Raw genomic sequence first — 17,381 nt, forward strand, 5'->3', positions numbered from 1 at the left:
CCATTGTTCTCTCCCTCAGGAGCTACAACTGTCCATGTCTGCTTTGCTTACCTCCATGTCATGTATGTTAGCTTGATGGAAGCCAGAGCAACTGTCAAAAATGTGAATGCCTGCTTCCAGCTCACTCAGTTTAGTGCTTTCTGGATTTCCTTTTGACAGTTGAGGTAAAGAGGGAACTCTTTTTTTTTTTTTTTTTTTAATCTTTGCCTGTCTGACTCTGCAGTCTGTCCACATCCTGCATCTCCATCCCATACACCTCCCCATTTCTACTTGGTGTCACTCCAAGTAGAAGTGCTGCACAAAGTGTCTTCCTCTGCCTGGAATGTCTTTCTCCTCTGAAGTTAGCTGATAGCTCTCATTTACTCTTTCTGGTTCATAATTTAAGCATCACTTCCACAGAGCACTCATCAGACATTTGATGAGATCATATTTCCCTTTGATAGGATCCTCTTGCCAGACCACCCTGTCCTGCCTGTTACTCCAGTCTGATTTTGACGTGTTCATGTATCATTTGATTACTGGTGAGCTGCATCTTGCTTGGGGAAGATGCTTCCTGAAGAAAAAGTACCACAGTGCCATTTGCAATCATGCTGGAAATTCAGTCTCACTAGATTTTTCCATGCAATTTAAAAATATTTAAATTACATTACTCTGTAATTTAAATTTCTCATCGTCTTTGATAGACAGTGTAATGTGATGCTAAGGAAAATTGTTGAAGTGTTAGAATTGGATTCAGTTGTGTGCAGGTTACTTAAACATAAACCTCGCATCTTTTGCGTGGTTTTTAGAAAACTATTTTAAATTTTTTATGTTGTTTTTATTTAAATTAGAAACAAGCTTGTTTTACATGTCAGTACCAGTTCCCTCTCCTTCCCCCCCCCCCCATTGACCCTCTATCCCATCCCCTTTCTGCTCCTCAGTGGGGGTGAGGCCTTCCATGGGGGATCTTCAAAGTCTGTCCTATCATTTGAAGCAGGGCCAGGCCCTCCCCCCATGGGTCTAGGCTGAGAGAGTATCCCTCTATGTGGGATGGGTTTCCCTTATTTTATGTGTAAGGTGCTTTGCCTGCATATATGTTTATGCACGATGTGCTTGTCTGATGCCTGTGGAGTTTGGAAGAGATCATCTGATCCCCTGGAACTGGGTGGATGTCTGAAACCCCTATGTAGGTGCTGGAAACTCAACCCATGTCCTCTGTACGACCAAGAGGTTTTAACTGCCGAGCCATCTTTCCAGTCCCACATGTTTATTTTCTAAAATTAATTTTTATTCTCTCTTTCAGTGTGTGTGTGTGTGCGTGCACACGTATGCATTTGTGTACTTTTGTGGGGGTCAGAGGAGAACTTGTAGAAGTTTGTTCTTTTCTTTCGCCGTTTGTGTCCCCAGGATTGGACTCAGGTCTCTAGGCTTGGTAGCAGGTATCTTTACCTTCTGAAACATCTCACTGGCTCTGTTTGCTCTCCTGTGTTCTGTACTTAACATGACTCAGTACCAGGCTCTTGAAAATTTGGATGGCTTCAATATGAAGTTTTTATTGCTGTTTTAAAAAGATATCTTAAGCTAGCTGTTCTTTTTAATTAACATTAGTCAGCGTCTTCATTTTCACTGATGAAGTATCCTCCACGTGTAGGTCACGGTGCAAAAGCACATAATGCGATGTGCTTGCTTTTGTGAATCTCACCAGTATGTTTGGAAAACTACACCTTATCTCAAAAAAAGGTAGACAATGTATAATTCTAGTTACTACCAATTTATGTAATTGGATGTGAGAATTCATGGAGAACAAAAGATTGACATTCCTTTTTCCTCAAGGGGAAGAAAGACTACACAGGGTTTCCCTCAAAAATCAGGAATGGTAAATGCAGGTGAGATGGTCATATGTCATGATCACCGTGAGTTCTTTCTGGTGACATCTGGCAAATAAACACTGGGAGGTTTGTATGGACCAGGTTGATGGGTTTTAGTTACCGGATGGATTTTGTAGTTCTTGGCCATGCTCCAGGTTCAGTGGCTCCCTTCAGCCTACAGAATTGTATGGCTGGTCTATGGTGAGTCCATGTCACTGCTGTGGGAGTGACCACTGGCAGGCTGACTGTGGTGCCCATAGAGCTCAGACACTGCCTGTTAGGAAAGTCTCATTCTTAGGTGCCAAACACACCCCTGCCCCGGTAGACAAGGCTGGCCTCAAACTCAGAGACCCGTTTGCCTCTGTTTCACAAGTGCTAGGATCAAAGGCTTGAACCACCATTACCTTTTTTTTTTCCTTTAAAAAAAAAAAAAAACATTTTTCTAGTCACACAGTTTTAGGGAGATACTGAATGATAAAATTACTTAGAAGAAAATATTAAAGACACCTCTCTGTCATTATCCTGGAGAGATATTTGATCCTATTCTTTGTGCTTGGGATGTTTTGATTTAGGTCATGCATAGTAATGGCGCCTGGAAATAAGCACTAAGAATAGATTGAACGATGTGAAAACCAAATTTTGGAAACCATTGCCCCTCCTCTCCTCCCTTCCATAGAAGAAAGGCTGCTTTCTTGGGGACAGCTAGGGACACCTGTGTTTGATTGCTCATCACAGAGCCAACAATTACTTGTTTTGGCCGCTGCTATTTGCTATTTTAGTTTCTACAGTATACCCCAGAGGTTAGGTTTAAAAAAGCTAGTGTGGGAACCGAAAGTCTACAGTTTCTCAATGTTTGCGCTTACCCATCCAGCCCCAAGTCAGTGTGAATGAAACCAGTGCTCAGTCCTCAGAGCAGAGAGAGGGCAGAGAAGGCTCTGCTTAAGTGGGAGGGGGAGGGGTCACTAACAGGCCCATTTCTGGTTATGTTGGAAAGGCACACTTACTTTGAGGAGTCGCCTCTAGCCTCTGTTGGATGAAAGGAAGTGTATTTCTTTTCATTTTCTTTTAACTCTTTGCTCTTTATTCTTTGGACTCTTTGCTCTTTTGGGGGCCATCATCCAGCTCCCAGTTAAGTCACACAAGGAGGTTTATTCTTAATGAACGCCTGACCTTAGCTTGGCTTATTTCTTGCCAGATTTTATCTTAACTGAACGTTTACCTCTGGCCTCTGGGCTTTTTCCTTTCTCTTACTTCTGTGTATCTTAGTTTCATTGTTACTCTGTGGCTGGCTAGGTGGCTGGCCACTGATACTCTCCTCTCTCTGTTCTTGGTCATTCCCCTCCATTTCTCCTTCTCTGCCCGCCAGCCCCTTGCTCCTGCCTCGATAATGGCCGTTCAGCTCTTTATTAAACCATCAGATGTTTTAGACAGGCAAAGAATCACAGCCTCTCAGAGTTAAACAAATGCAGCATAAACAAAAGCAACACATCTTTACATCATTAAACAATTGTTCCAGAGCATAAACAAATGTGACACACCTTAAAATAATATTCTACAACATGGAAGTGGAGTAACGTATCTGCTGACGCTGGCGTACAGGTTTTCATCTTGGAGCATTTTCCATAAGTGAGTCCCCCCCCCCCCCCCACTTCTTATTTACAAAGTAATAGGTTGGCAACACCAGCTGCGTGACTTGTGCCAGAGGACAGTGACCTGACTTCGGTACTGTACCTCTGTGAGGCAGCGGGGACCTCCAATTCTACTAGTGTCGTCAGAAGTTAATAGACAGTTGCAGGTCTGATGTCACCGCCTTTCACAGAACTCACACTTACGTTACAGTGTGAGCATGTCCTTCTTCATCTTCTCCAGTTGCCACCCGCTTTAGTCCTCTCTGCTCATCCTTTCATTTCCTCTGATTTGTTCGTTCTTTCCCATTTGCCTGTTGCACCTTCTAAGATGGGACTGTCAACCTAAGCAACCGAACACAATCGTGTTCACACAAACTTTGCAAAGTTAAAGTAAACATATTTCAGTTTAATGTTCCTAAGTTTGTAAACTTTCCTGTGATACAGCCCTTTTATTAATAAATATGAGACATGGTTAGAGCTTGATTGGGGGTGACCCGGCTTGTTAATTGGGGCTGAGCCTAAGTTATTGTTGTATTCCCTCTCTGGGTATTGGGGGGTGCCAGTAGATGTATGTATGTTTGCATGTGTGTGGTGCATGTGTGTGCTTGTACACATTTGGAGACCAGAAGGTGACCTAGGCAACTTTCTCCATTGCTCATCACCATATGCCTCGAGGCAGGGACTCTCCTTTGAATCCAGAGCTCTCTGATATGAGTGGGTTCGTCTAACTATCCTCTCTGATCCAGGCATCTTCCATCTCTGCTTGCTGCGGATGGAGTGACACACCACATCCAGTTTCTCTCTGGCTCTTGGAGATCTGCCTTCTTGTCCCCAAACTTGCATATTAAGTACTGTACGCTCTGTCATCTCCCGAGTCCCAGTACTTGAATTCTTAACATTTCCAGAAAGAGGAGTTGATTTTTGTTACGACAGTGGTGGGAAAAAAAAATGCAATTTCTAACCAACTCTTATAATTAACGACTTTTCTTCTATTTGTTGAGAAAGGAAGAAACCTCTTTGTTTGCTTGGGTAACAAGGCTCCTGTAACCTCATTATTCTTGAATCTGAAAACTCAGTTAGGAAACTATTCAACTGCACGTCTTCTGATCAATCATTACCTGCCACTGACTTACTCATGAGCAGCTATCATCATTGCGACAGTATAACTGAGTAGCTAACAATGCTTGTTAGTTTTGAATACATACGGAGGCCTAGCTCTCTTCTGCTACATTAAATCGAGTATTCTTACCCTCAGACATAACACGTCTACATAGTCGAATATGTTGACTTTAGAGATAGCATTTCTCCACGGAAAGTAGGGAAGCAGCAGGCTCTCATTTCTTGGCCTTCAGTTCTGGCTTTCCATTATGAAGTATGATGAGCTGTGTCACAGTGACAGATTGGAATTGCTAGTATGATCTTTAGACAGTCAGTTTGCAGAGACTGCGTGATGCATAACCTTCCCTTCCTTGTGTGTTCTATTCTGGTCTCAGTGCAAAGGCAAGCAGGGATCACAGAGCTGTCTGCAGGACAAAGACTCTACTGCATTTTGGGTAATGCACAGTAATTATTCTCTCTCAAGTGGCTTTTCATGTTAGCAGCCGCTTCTCCAAACATCTCAGTACCACAGAATATGAAAGTGGTGCTAGTTGGAGAAACCTGTGGAGCGAGGCAGGGTCTCGGGGATGGGAGAAATCTTTGTGTAGGGGTCTCTGCATTTTAGGGAATCCTTTCCCATTGGGGTGTGTGTGTGTGTGTGTGTGTGTGTGTGTGTGTGTTTCTGAGAACAGTGTGGGGGGAGGAGCATCCTAATTGTATGCACCATTTCAGAGACACAAAGGTGGGAGGAAAGAGGAGTATAGAGAAGAAAGCTAGCAGGGAGCCCCAATAGGCTGGGATGGAGTCCAGGATTGTGGCAGGAGCGAGGGTTGGCAGGCGGGTGTGAGAGGCCAGACCTGTGAGGGGCAGAAAGACCGAGAGAGGTTGTGTTGAGTGACAGGGCATTGAAGTTTACAAGTGTTGCACTATTTAACACTGCCATCTCAGTTTTAACCTTTGAAAATATTCTTTTCACACATTTCTACTTTGATTCTTCGTTCTGTGAGGTCCAGAAGGGAATGAATATGTGCAAAGAAAACATTTCTGAGGACATTTTTGTTGTCTCAGCCCACTGACAGACCTGGACTGCATCCTTCAGTTCCCCTACCAGCCTCAGGGGGAGGCACTTCCAACACAAGGGAAGGTTAAACCATTTGCACTGGGAGAAAAGCTGAGTGGATGGGTGAAGTACCGAAAGTAAGACAGGAAAGTGGACAATATGATTTCCCACTTAAGTTAGCAAGCCCACGACCTTAACCACCTTAACCACTTCAGTAATCATGTTGCTTGGGTCTTCTGTGCCATGCAGATGAACATGGAAATTTTATGGTCAAAAGGCCAAGTGCTTGGGTTTTTTTCCCCCTCTTTTCTTTCAAAGAATATGCTAGGGAGATTAAATTATAGAACAACAGCGAACCCACTCTTAATATGTTTAACATCTACCAGATAAGTTCTGTGGGAAGTAGACTGCCAATAAGGGAAAAACCTCTGATCAAGTTTAGGAAGTGTTTGTTATTTTTGTATGCTCTGTCTCCCTCCCCCCCCCTCCCTCCTTCATTTTGGACTTTTGGTTGGACCAACCTTTCATAGAGCTTTTCAATCAAATAAACAAGTCAGTTGGGTTCAGTAAGAGGCATAAATAGTGAGAGATCTAACAAAACCTGGTATGTTAGCAGGACATATAGAAGGGACTGGTAGCATCTCATCAGACTTAAGATGGCTGCATCCAATGGGTAACATTTTACCCAAAGTTTAGTGATGAAAAAAAATAAGCTAACCAAAAGACTCAATTCTAAGCCAAAGAAAATCCATCTTGGAAAGATTCAGGCATGCACCACGCTGGGATTTCTCTTCAGAACAGAAGGAAGCCCATTGTATCTGGAGACTGTTAAAATTAAGGGGACAAAGAGCTAGAGAGACCAGGTGTGGATTATGTTCAAGCCAACGATGAAAGAGGTCGGATTTCATTCTTACTGTAATGTGAGAAGGAAAGGTTAATTGTAAGTTTTGGGAAAACAAAGGAAGTCTGCCTACCTACCAAAAAAAATTTAGGTAGGTCTGCAAGCATAGAACTCATGAAATGCATTGCCATACCAGTCTAGTTATTTGTTTTCCTTAAGATCAGAGCCTGGTAATGGTAATGAGTGCGTGCACAGATAAATCGGAAGGGTTGAGGCATGAGCTTGAAGAAGGCAAAGGAATTGTAGGTGAGCTTCATGATGAAATTAGGAGAAAGTTAAAATTAGTATTATTAATGGTGTGTGTGTGTGTTGTACACATGTATGTGCAGGGATGTACTTGTGCATGTATTTGGAGGACTGATAATGATGTCCTGCTGTATCACCCTTTACCTTAACTCTATCAAGACAAGGTTACATTGGCTAACCAGCAAGCTCCAGCCATCTCTTGTCTCCAGCTCCGCCATGACTGTGATTTTAGTTTCTTCTGAAGCCATGCTTAGCTTTCTTCATATGGATGTTGGTGTCCAAAACTCAGGTTCTAATTTTCACATAGCAAGCACTTTTTTGCACTGAAGCAACCCTGGCTAGATGTCTTGGTGGTTGCTTCTTGGGCTGCCTTGGTATGAAATTATTACTGTATATTTTCCTTAGTTTTTTTTTTTTTTTTTTTTTTTTTTTTTTTTTTGCACATCAGAAATCTAGCTGAATACTAAGAAATGATTTTTCACTGCATTGGTGCCTTAGTAGATTGTTCAAATGGTCTCAAGAATATACAAAAGCGTGTGTCTTATTAGACATGAATACTACTCATTTTTTTCTATACATCTCTTCGTAGATATAACTTGATTATCTGATGGTGTCTTGCTAGAATGGAAGAAATCCCCTTGCAGTGGTCTGTCTGTTATTATTTGTGTGCTTGTATATTTGGGTAAAAGTTTTTCTATGTGTGTCAGTGTCTGCATAGGCTTACAACTTGAAATGATACACTGGAGAGAGCCAATAAGTGTACATCTCACCTAGTCCACTGAGGATCTGAACAGAATCAAAGGTTAACAGGTCACTCTGGGCCCCTTGAGCTGGGACACCTGTCTTGTCTTCATAATTAGATTGGATTGGAACACATACTGTCTACTCTCCTGGTTCTGAGACTCAGTGTAGATCGGAATTTCTACCATTGATTCCTTTACACATCTTCCAAATCAGGTCAGAGCTATACTCTATTCTAAACTTTTAGTAAGTCTTTAAAAAAAATCGTATAAATTCTATCCTTAATAGTCTTTCTTTTGTCATTAGCTATGAAGGGATGTAGTATGAGAGAGGTGGATACGGTGCTGGAGTGCATTTGTGTGTGTGTATGTGGCCATCTTTTGCTCTTTTTTCTCCCTCTGGAGAAAGTTAAAATATCCTTTGTTCCACCGGATGCTCTCCTCTCCACGTCCCGCCAGTAAGAGAACGTTCCCGGGTCCTCCTAGGACCTCCTTCTACAGATCACTTCCGTCCCTGGCTCCACCCCCCAATGGGAGTGGTCAGTGCCACAGAAGGAGACAAAGTAAATATTCCACTACACAATATAGCAGCAATGATGTTTTCACAGGAAGAAGAAAGAACTGTACATGTTTTTAAAGATGTTGGTTCTGTGCCTGTGGCTCAGGGATCACTCTGTAAGACTCGCAGACCGTTAATTTCCTAGGATCTCTGACATGTACTTCCTTTCTCATTTTCTCATGAGTGTATAGGCAGATTGAGTGAAGATGTAAAAATAAGAATCTGAGTGTCTTTTATTAAGTCCAAAATTAGCATTTGAAAACGTAAAAGTAATGCCTGATTCCTTTGGTAAAATATAGTTATTTCATAAAAACTGTGGGGGGTTTGATTGTTAAACAAATTAGTAAGTATTTTACAAGTTTTATTTTATTTACTTTTTGGGTGGTTGGTTTGTTTGGCGACTTAACACAGTAGAAGAGTACCTGCCTGGTAAGTTCGAGACTGTGGGTCTAATCTTCGGCATCATCAAAGCAAGACAGAGCAAATACATCAATTTTCTGTCTTATTTTCATATACGGTCAGTGTTGACAGAACATAGAGTTGATATACTGTTTGTAGATAATTGGTCTGTTAACTGTGGGCATGTGCATGAGTGTATGATATGTGAGTGCAGGCCAGATGAAAGCTTAGTTGAGTTTGTTTTCTTTCCCACCATTATTTGGGTTCTGGGAACCGAACTCAGGTCAGTTGTGTGACCCCAGTGTATTTACAGCTTATAGGCATTCTGAAGCGAAAATATTCAAGAGCCATTACTAAAAGCAGAATTTTTATATAGCTATCTTAAGGTTTTGTTGAGAGTAATAAAACTCTTAGATTCACACTTCCAAATCTTTTCCTAGTCCAGCAAATTATTCTAGAACTTCCTAAGTCAATTCCAATTACAGGTTTGATTGTGTTTTTACAATCTGGGGCATGTGTTGGCTGACTCTCATGATTACCTTGTCATCCAATCAGTTATCAAAATAATCAATCATAAATATGTCTTTAAAACATTAAAGGTGTGGTGTTTGTTTTTGCGTATATATTTGCTGGGATTGAACATATCACTGGTTTATTCTTCATGATTCCAGATCCATGCTTTGTTATCTCTATAGTACATTTCTCTTTCATAGTTAACGTGATGTCTTCCTCAGGAGAGGACACAGAAAAGACTTTTGTAATTAGGAAAGTGCCCCCTTGTCTCTACTCTTTTCTCTTGTGGATACTGCAGAGCTGTTGCACTATATGGATAAAATTCATAAGTCACACAGTAAGCTTCAAGCAAAAACTATGGGGTTACCACCTATGTGGTGCTAACCATTCTGCATGACATTCTGCATGCCCTGTATCTCACAGTCTGTTGCACAAGGACTCTTCCCTGTTTTTCTTGCAGCTGTGGGCCCACTCCAGCCTAAACAGCTGAGGAAATGTCTCCACCCCTATTCAGAACCTCTCTAAGAAGAGCTGAGTCAAACAGTCACCCCCAACCTCCCCTTCCACATTGACTCGAAAGGGCACACGAGGTTATTCATCATACCTTCTCGTGTTTAACATTTCTCTACTTTTATGTGAATTTAGGATTGATGCCTAGATCAGTCATGTGGGAGAACATTATTATCTTTCCTTTTATCAAATGCATTCATGTGTTTATGTGCATATGTGTGCGGGTATGCCTGTGCAAATGCACATGTGTCAGTTAGAACACAGCTTGTAGCAGTCAGTCTCCTCTTTCTACCATATGTGTTCCAGGAGAGATTGAACTCAGCCCATAAGGCTTGGCAGTAAGCATCTTTACTTCCTCTTCTATCTCTTTAGACCTTCTTTGTATTATTGTCTTGAAGGAGGATGGCCCTTCCAAACATTCCATGGCATTTCTTTAAAATTTGGGCAAAACCAGTATATTGAGAAACACCTGAATCAAAAATTTACAAACTATGAGCCTGTTTTTGGAGAGAAACTATTGTTTGTGTGAAGAAAAGTCCTGATAGACATGTCAGGTTAGGGAAGGTGATGTGTAAAGGGAACAAGAGTTAAAGTGATCTGAGCACATTGAATCAAGGACATGGAAAGCTGTGCCTGCCAAGTTTATCTCTTAATTTGTAAGGCATCTTAAGTGTTTTGAATAACGAGATTAGTGAAATACTGTGTTAGTTTGCCAAAGTCTAAAAATCGTATAATGTTACATATATGCACAGGGGGAGTTTTGAGCAACCCATGGGGATTTGTGTCTTTCCTATCAATATGATAATCTAAATGAGTTAACTCTAGAAGTGAAACTAAAGATTATTACTATATTAATTCCATGATACATCACACCTATGCATTAGATGATGGTGTTTGTGAATAGAATATTTTCTTTCTTTCTCCCTTTCTTCCTTTTTTTGACAATGAGGACTTTTTAAAAGGCCAATAACTTGAATCAAATATCTATTATTCTTCAATTACTGATGCTGGTATTTATGTCTTCTTTTAAGGGATTTATAGCATGTACATAAGCAAAAGTGTCAAGGCAGTTACTGCCCCACTGATAATGCACTCAGCATTTGTCTCTATATCTTTAGATTTTTCAGTCTCAATGTTAATGTGTTTATGTGTATAATTAAATATATGTGTAAGAAGATATTTATATATGTGTTCCCATCGCTTTAATGTAAAATGATACCAAAATTACTTCTTTTGATATCTTGATTCCCTTTGCAGCGTTGTGGAAGGGTGAGGTTTTGGGAATGTGTTCGGATTATGAGAGCTCTACTATGCTCAGTAGATTGGTTCATTGGTGTTCTTGTTGTTGTGTAGCTTTTTAGGAGGTAGGGGCTGCTTGAGTAGGGGCTTCCTGAGAGTGTTATCTTAGGCATGGGTCTTGTCCTTGGTCTCAGGCACCAGTTGCTCTTCTATACTCCTTCTGTCCTAGGTGGTGACATCAAGTGACCATGGAATGAAACCCTTGAAACCTTCAGCCAAAACAAATCTTTCTTTTTTTTAAAAAAGTTGATTTTTCATAGGTATTTCCTCACGGTGATGGAAAACTAGCCATATGAATGCAATATTTTATTGCCTGCATATTTCACCTACTATGAGTATCTACCATGAAATGTTTCAATGATATTTCTAATGGCTACATTACTGTTCACCAAACTCATTATCTGTAACTTTATTAATTTTATATTATTGAATATATGTATTCCTTTTATTTTCTCCATTTTAATCACTAGCGAAATGAGTTACCTTTTTAGTTGTGTCTTTATTCATTGACACATGTCGTTTTGTTGTTCACATTTATCAGTTTTGTATAGCCTTATCAGAGGGCCGATACACCTTTCTAGATTTTTCTTCTTATTGCCAAATTGTTCTCCAGAAACTTGCATTACTTATGAATAATTCAAACACGTAGATTAGGTATTCTCCGTTGAGTGATGCATTGGGAGAACCTTTTGCTCAAGTGACCATGCAGAGAGAACATTAACCCCACATCAAAGAAGCTACCTTTAGTGAAGTGTACCACACATGTGTGACTTGACATTACTAAGCCTTCAGATAGCTAGCTAAGCCTCCATCAAACACTACTGACCACTTACTTGAAATTTGAGGGAACCAGAATAACACTAAATACGCTTTGATTTTTAACATCAAGAATGAGCGACATATATGTGTAAAATTCCCAGACTTTATGTATAGAGGGCCAATTGTTCTCAGAGATTGTAGAAGCAATCTTTAGAAATTGGTAAGAACGCAGTGTTGGCTACATTAAAGTTGATGCAGGGAGGTCTGTGTCCCAGCTGTAGCTACACAGGCCCCAGCTGTGTAAATTGCCACTCTATCAAGTGGGTAGATGGGGCTTTTAGTTGTTTCTGCTTGCTTCCTCCTTTGCAGAACTGTTCAGTAAGTGCATTGTTAATGCACAGAACTCAGCCCAGGGAGCATAGAACTCAGCACAGGCAAGGCTCTGTGTAAATAAGACTATTTATGCCAACCATTCCACAGAAGTGAGTTGTTAGCACTAATTTTCTTCATTATTTAACCTGTATGGAGTGGTACTAAAATGCTGAAACAGTTAGGGTAAGCTTTTATTTAATGAATTTCATCTTTCTAATGATCAAATTGGTAAGAACTAATGGTGACTAGAGTTTGTTCATTCCATTTCTTAAAAAAAAAATGGTTGTAGCTTAAAATGTAAATGACTGAAAATTGCTAAATGGTCTTAATGGTAAATATAATGCAGATTACAAATGTGACACAAAGCATATTTTATTTTATGATAGAAGAAAATTACTAGTAGGAAGCTAATAAGTTTTTTGAGCTCCACACTTTAACATTGCTAGTCAGAAGCTAAACTTGTAAAAATAAGTAATTTCCTTGTAAAATGATATACCAGTGGAGAAACAGGACATGGAAATAGGCCAGCAATGCGGCCAGCTTTTCTAAGATTTCAGGTTTGGTCATAGGTAAGTCCAGAAACTAGTTTTTGTTGCAAATTGGCGATTCAGAAAGACATTTTGATAAATTAATTATTGGTGTTAAATGTGTGAGAAGAGCCATGCGTGAAAGCACCCTCTTTCTGTAAATTAGGTTAGGATACAGGATGTCCTTTCCCCCTACCCCCATTTTGGTAAATGTTTTCCCAAAATACACAGATGATTTATTTTGTCTGTGAGAATCAAGTTAAAAGCCACTCCAGCTTATGAGAGAAGACGAAGACTGGGGACCACAAATAAACAATAACAGGAATTACTATTAATATAGTATGTGTATTCTGTACTTGACTGTACTGAAGTCTGAGGTAAAATTGTCACAAAAGCTTAGGATCCCAAAGGTCCACTCTGCTGGGAATTTTCCATATTAGAAATTTGATTTCTTATGTAGTTGAAGCTTTCTTCCCTGGAATGATTTGAACTCCAAGTTGTAGATTAATTGAGATAGGTAGACGAGTAGTCATTGAGCTTTTAGTATGTCATTGATACAAGTTATTATGTGTCAGCACAAAGTACAGAAGATTAGTTCGGTATTTCAGGAAGAGAGGGCCAAGTGTAGGATCAGAAGCATTTTGAACGCTGGCTCTGTAATATGACACCTAATATATTGTTAAAATTATATCCTGGGGAGAAACTGATTTATGGTAAAATTTGGTTCTCATTTTAAATGTGACAAAATGATATCATTGTATATTTGTCATTTGTGTTTTTAGTAAATATATTCTTTTTTTTTTTGTGCATAAGAACAACAGGATGTCTTTCTGGAGAGTTGCTTGCATTAATATAGTAGCCTAGTGTCAACATCCAACTATTGTAATTAGTCACCAGATGACCTTTGCCAGTAGTAAAACGTCACTGTTAGAGCTCTGAAGTTATTACTCTGTCATTTGCATCACCACAATCCACAGTGAATGATTAGTTACTCATAGTGACTTCATGCTTGGTTTTATTCAGCTTAAGAAGAACACAGTGGTCAGTCAATGCAGACTGGGATCAGTAGTCATCTTAATGGGCTGACAGTTTAGTAAATGATACTACATCGTATCAACTATGTACCAGAATTAGCTTTAGAAAAGTTGGGCATTAGGGTCATCAAGACAGCTCAATGGATATGAAACCTGAGTTCGATTCCTAGTACCCATATAATGGAAAAAGAATACTGACTCCCTCAAATGCTTTCTGACTTCAACCATGTTTCCTGGCTTACATATGACTACACATGCACGCAAGCACTCAGGCAAGCCCACATAAAAAAGTGGAGAAAGAAAGAAAAGTTAAACATTAACCCTCATGCTCATTTTACGAAGTATTCTTACTCCATTATTGATGTTCTCAGTAGTTAGTAAAATGGCAAAAAGTATATGACTTGAATTTAAAAAAAAAATTGGTATTTGGAGTTGGAAATCATTCCCTTTCCTGTAGTCTTCCACTTCCCTGCATTACCATTCTTGTTGAGGGAGAAAGAAAGAGAAGAGAGTACTTTCCATGCATGTCAGGTCAACATTTAATATCAGGTCAACACATTTATTTGGTTTATTTTTCAAAAGCTTACATTTTGTAGGACTGTAGAAAATTTAGATGGAAATTTTAACTGGAATCTGGCTCTGCCTGGTCTACCTTATGACCTTGAGTATTAATGTCTCAAGTTGTTTTCTAATTTGTAAAATAGGGTTATTCAAGTTGGAGAGGAGAATCAATTTGTCCATCTAATTTGTGCAATGTTTAAGGAATGGATTAACATAGTGCCTTGACTAATATTATTCTATTGCTGTGCCCAAGAAGACATTTTAAAATTTGTTGTTTTCAGAGAGTAGTACTCTTTTATTGTTGTATATTCCCTTTGGCTTATCGCTTTTCTTAGCACTGTTATTTGTAATGTCATTTCAGGTTCCTATATGGTTGTGGACTCCTCAAATCATGATCCGGGAGAAAAAGCCCGACTTCAGCTGCCTACCATGAAGGAGAACGACACTCACTGCATTGATTTCAGTTACCTGTTATACAGCCAGAAAGGGTTGAACCCTGGCACTTTGAACATTCTAGTTCGAGTGAATAAAGGACCGCTTGCTAATCCAATTTGGAATGTGACTGGATTCACTGGTCGAGACTGGCTTCGGGCTGAGCTGGCAGTGAGCACCTTTTGGCCCAATGAATACCAGGTAATCCTCTGAGATTTTCTGCTGTGTGCTTTCATCTATTAGGTCTCCCAGCATGTGGGAAATACAGATATAAATACTGGTCCTGCAATAGTAGGGTCCTCCTCCTCCTTGAATCCCAGGTCCTCATTCTTGAGGAGGAGTTTGGATACATTGGCACAGAGCCTTCTAACTAGAGACAATATTTTCATGCATACAAAAACAGCACTTCAGCCCACAGTGGTTTTCTGCTTGGCAAAGGGCTACTTGCCTCTGATTTGGATGTACACATTTCGATATCTTTGTGCAGGAAGAAGGAGTTTTTTGTTTTTCCATTAAACTGCAATATTCTGACTGGATTTGCTTACCGATTTCTTGAAAATAACATTTGGGAGATTAAACAGAAGATAGAATTTTGTGAAATGTTATCTTGAGGTGGTGGCATGATTATTATTTTTCTCAACCAAATGGAATATTTAAAACAAGCAAACATAAAAGTTTTTGGATGATTTTTCTTGGAATATTTAATCTGGTTGTGATGAAAAGACACAGGGAAGAATGTTGATTCCCACTTTAGGGTTCTGTGACTGAGTTTATATGGTTTACCGTTGAAGTTCATGTACCAGCTTGAAGACTTGGCAGTCACACGGGCAGCTTATCAGGCTTAGGGCCTGGAAATACATGATCTTTCGTAAGAACTCTGAGCTTGTGTTAGACTTGAGATCTCACCATTTTAGAACACTCACCTTTTCATGGTTTATTAAGGGGCTAATGAAAAGGCAATTATGTATAAGCATATTCCCCAACAGCCAGTAACATATATGTCAATAATCATTTCATTCATGTATTTGAAAAGTTAGTCCTTTCTTTATGGTGTTACTCAGTAATAATAACAATAACAACAACAAGCCTATGTATCTTCTTACTTGCTCTTTCTTGTATTGATTTTCCTAGTTGACCAATGCCTGGGTCTGGTGATAGTTAGGTTCTCATTTTCTGGCAATGCATCTGGTGAATATTCACTGCATTTTGTTAGGTGCTATTGGCTCCCATTATTCCTGAACCGAAAATGTTCCTCTTTACTCTGATACGAAAGCCATATATTTTTGTTTGTTAGGGACCTCTACCATCAACAGATTGCATATGTAAGTGGGTGGAGTGTGTACATGTGTATGTTTGCATGCATATGTCTGTCAAGCTGCTGTTAGAGCAGTGATTGTGAACCAGTGGGCTTGAATGCTTTGGTGACTGTCATCACTTAATCTTCTTACTGTGTACTATCAGTATTCTGATTTCATGGGTATCTGTCGTGGAGCTTGATGTGACATTAAGAAGAAGGTGGTCTGATGCAGCCAAAGGAAAATGCCTACATATCCAGTTTCTATAACACACACTGAAGCCCCAGACAACAAATAAATCTTACAGAATTGTACAGATGTGAGCTCCCGAGTCAGGCTGTGTAACTATTTGCTATTTGTTACCCATGTAAGTAGTTCCTCAAGGGATCGGAGTGATATATGTTCTTCCTTTTGATAAACATGGCTGATAACATATCTATGGCGTGTTTTCCCCTTATCACCAAGTAATTATTTTCATATTTTTATGTTTTCATTTTTTAAAAAAGACACACTTTGTATTCATTCATTCATTCAATCATTTATTCATTCATTCATGTTTGTTCTTTGAGAAAGTATTTCTCTGTATAGCCTTGGCTATCCTGGGACTTGCTCTGTAGACCAGGCTGACCTTGAATTCACAGATATTTTCCTGCCTCTGCTTCACAGGTGCTGGGATTAAAGTTGATGCTACCACTGCCCAGCTGTAATCGGATTTTCTTATCGCACAGGTTATTGCAGTATTAGTTGTTATGGTATGGATAAGCATTTCTCTACTGTGTCTCATTTTCTGTATAAAACATCCTTCATCACATGTGCCTATGATAGTTTTTTTTTTGTTTTGTATTTGAGACAGATTCTCATTATGTCCTGGAACTATTCAGATGAGGCTGGCCTGGAACTCACAGAGATCTACATGCCTCTGCCTCTCCAATGCCTACATTAAAGGTGTGTGCCACCATGCCTGGTTTCCTGTGATAGAATTAAGCCAGCTATGCAAAAGTGCCCAGTGCAACTTTCAGTCTGGCTGTGAGATATTCTTGGAGATGTCTCACTAGAGGGAAAAAAAGTTAATGAAATACTCACAACAACAGGCAAAGTCTCCTGGAATTTATCAAGGGGTGTTTTGCCTCTGTCATTCTTCCTTCCCTCCTAAAACTAGCAGTAAGAGAGAATAGCAGGTGTTTTTGGTCATGTTCTCAACTCTCAATAAATTGTTTGATTGCTCTTTTAATTATTTTGGCCATATAGGTAACAGGTTGTACCTGTGCAGTATTTTGATAGGCGACTTAGGTCTTGATAGCCTCTGTCTCAGGAGACACCATTTGCTGTAAGTACCAGTTATCAGAGGCCAGTTGTGAGATTTCTTTCATAGAAATTTGGATGATTGATTTCTGTTCTTTTGTGAGAAAAAGACATTTGCTGTTATCCACCTTATGACTTAAATATTCTGTTTTCTCAGGTCAAACCTACCCAAGCCCAGATTGGTAGCTCCTGCAGATCTGTCTAGTATTCAGCAACCTGAAATGAGGGTTGCCTTTTCAATTCTAGGCCAGCTTAGACTATAGTTTGATTCTTAAAAAAGAAGGGAGAGAGGGAGGGAG

At 39.7% G+C, this 17,381-nt stretch overlaps 1 protein-coding gene across 7 annotated transcripts in view; it reads left to right on the forward strand.

The window, feature by feature from the left end:
- Ptprk (protein tyrosine phosphatase receptor type K) overlaps positions 1-17,381 on the forward strand; it is a 503,412-nt gene that overhangs the window by 172,370 nt on the left and 313,661 nt on the right. For all 7 annotated transcript variants that reach the window (XM_051175466.1, XM_051175470.1, XM_051175468.1 and 4 more), the window contains exon 3: positions 14,415-14,686. In XM_051175466.1, the coding sequence (XP_051031423.1) occupies positions 14,415-14,686 (272 nt within the window). The remainder of the gene's footprint in view (positions 1-14,414; positions 14,687-17,381) is intronic.

This window comes from Phodopus roborovskii, unplaced genomic scaffold, assembly GCF_943737965.1.
Source record: "Phodopus roborovskii unplaced genomic scaffold, PHOROB, whole genome shotgun sequence".
Lineage (NCBI taxonomy): Eukaryota > Metazoa > Chordata > Mammalia > Rodentia > Cricetidae > Phodopus > Phodopus roborovskii.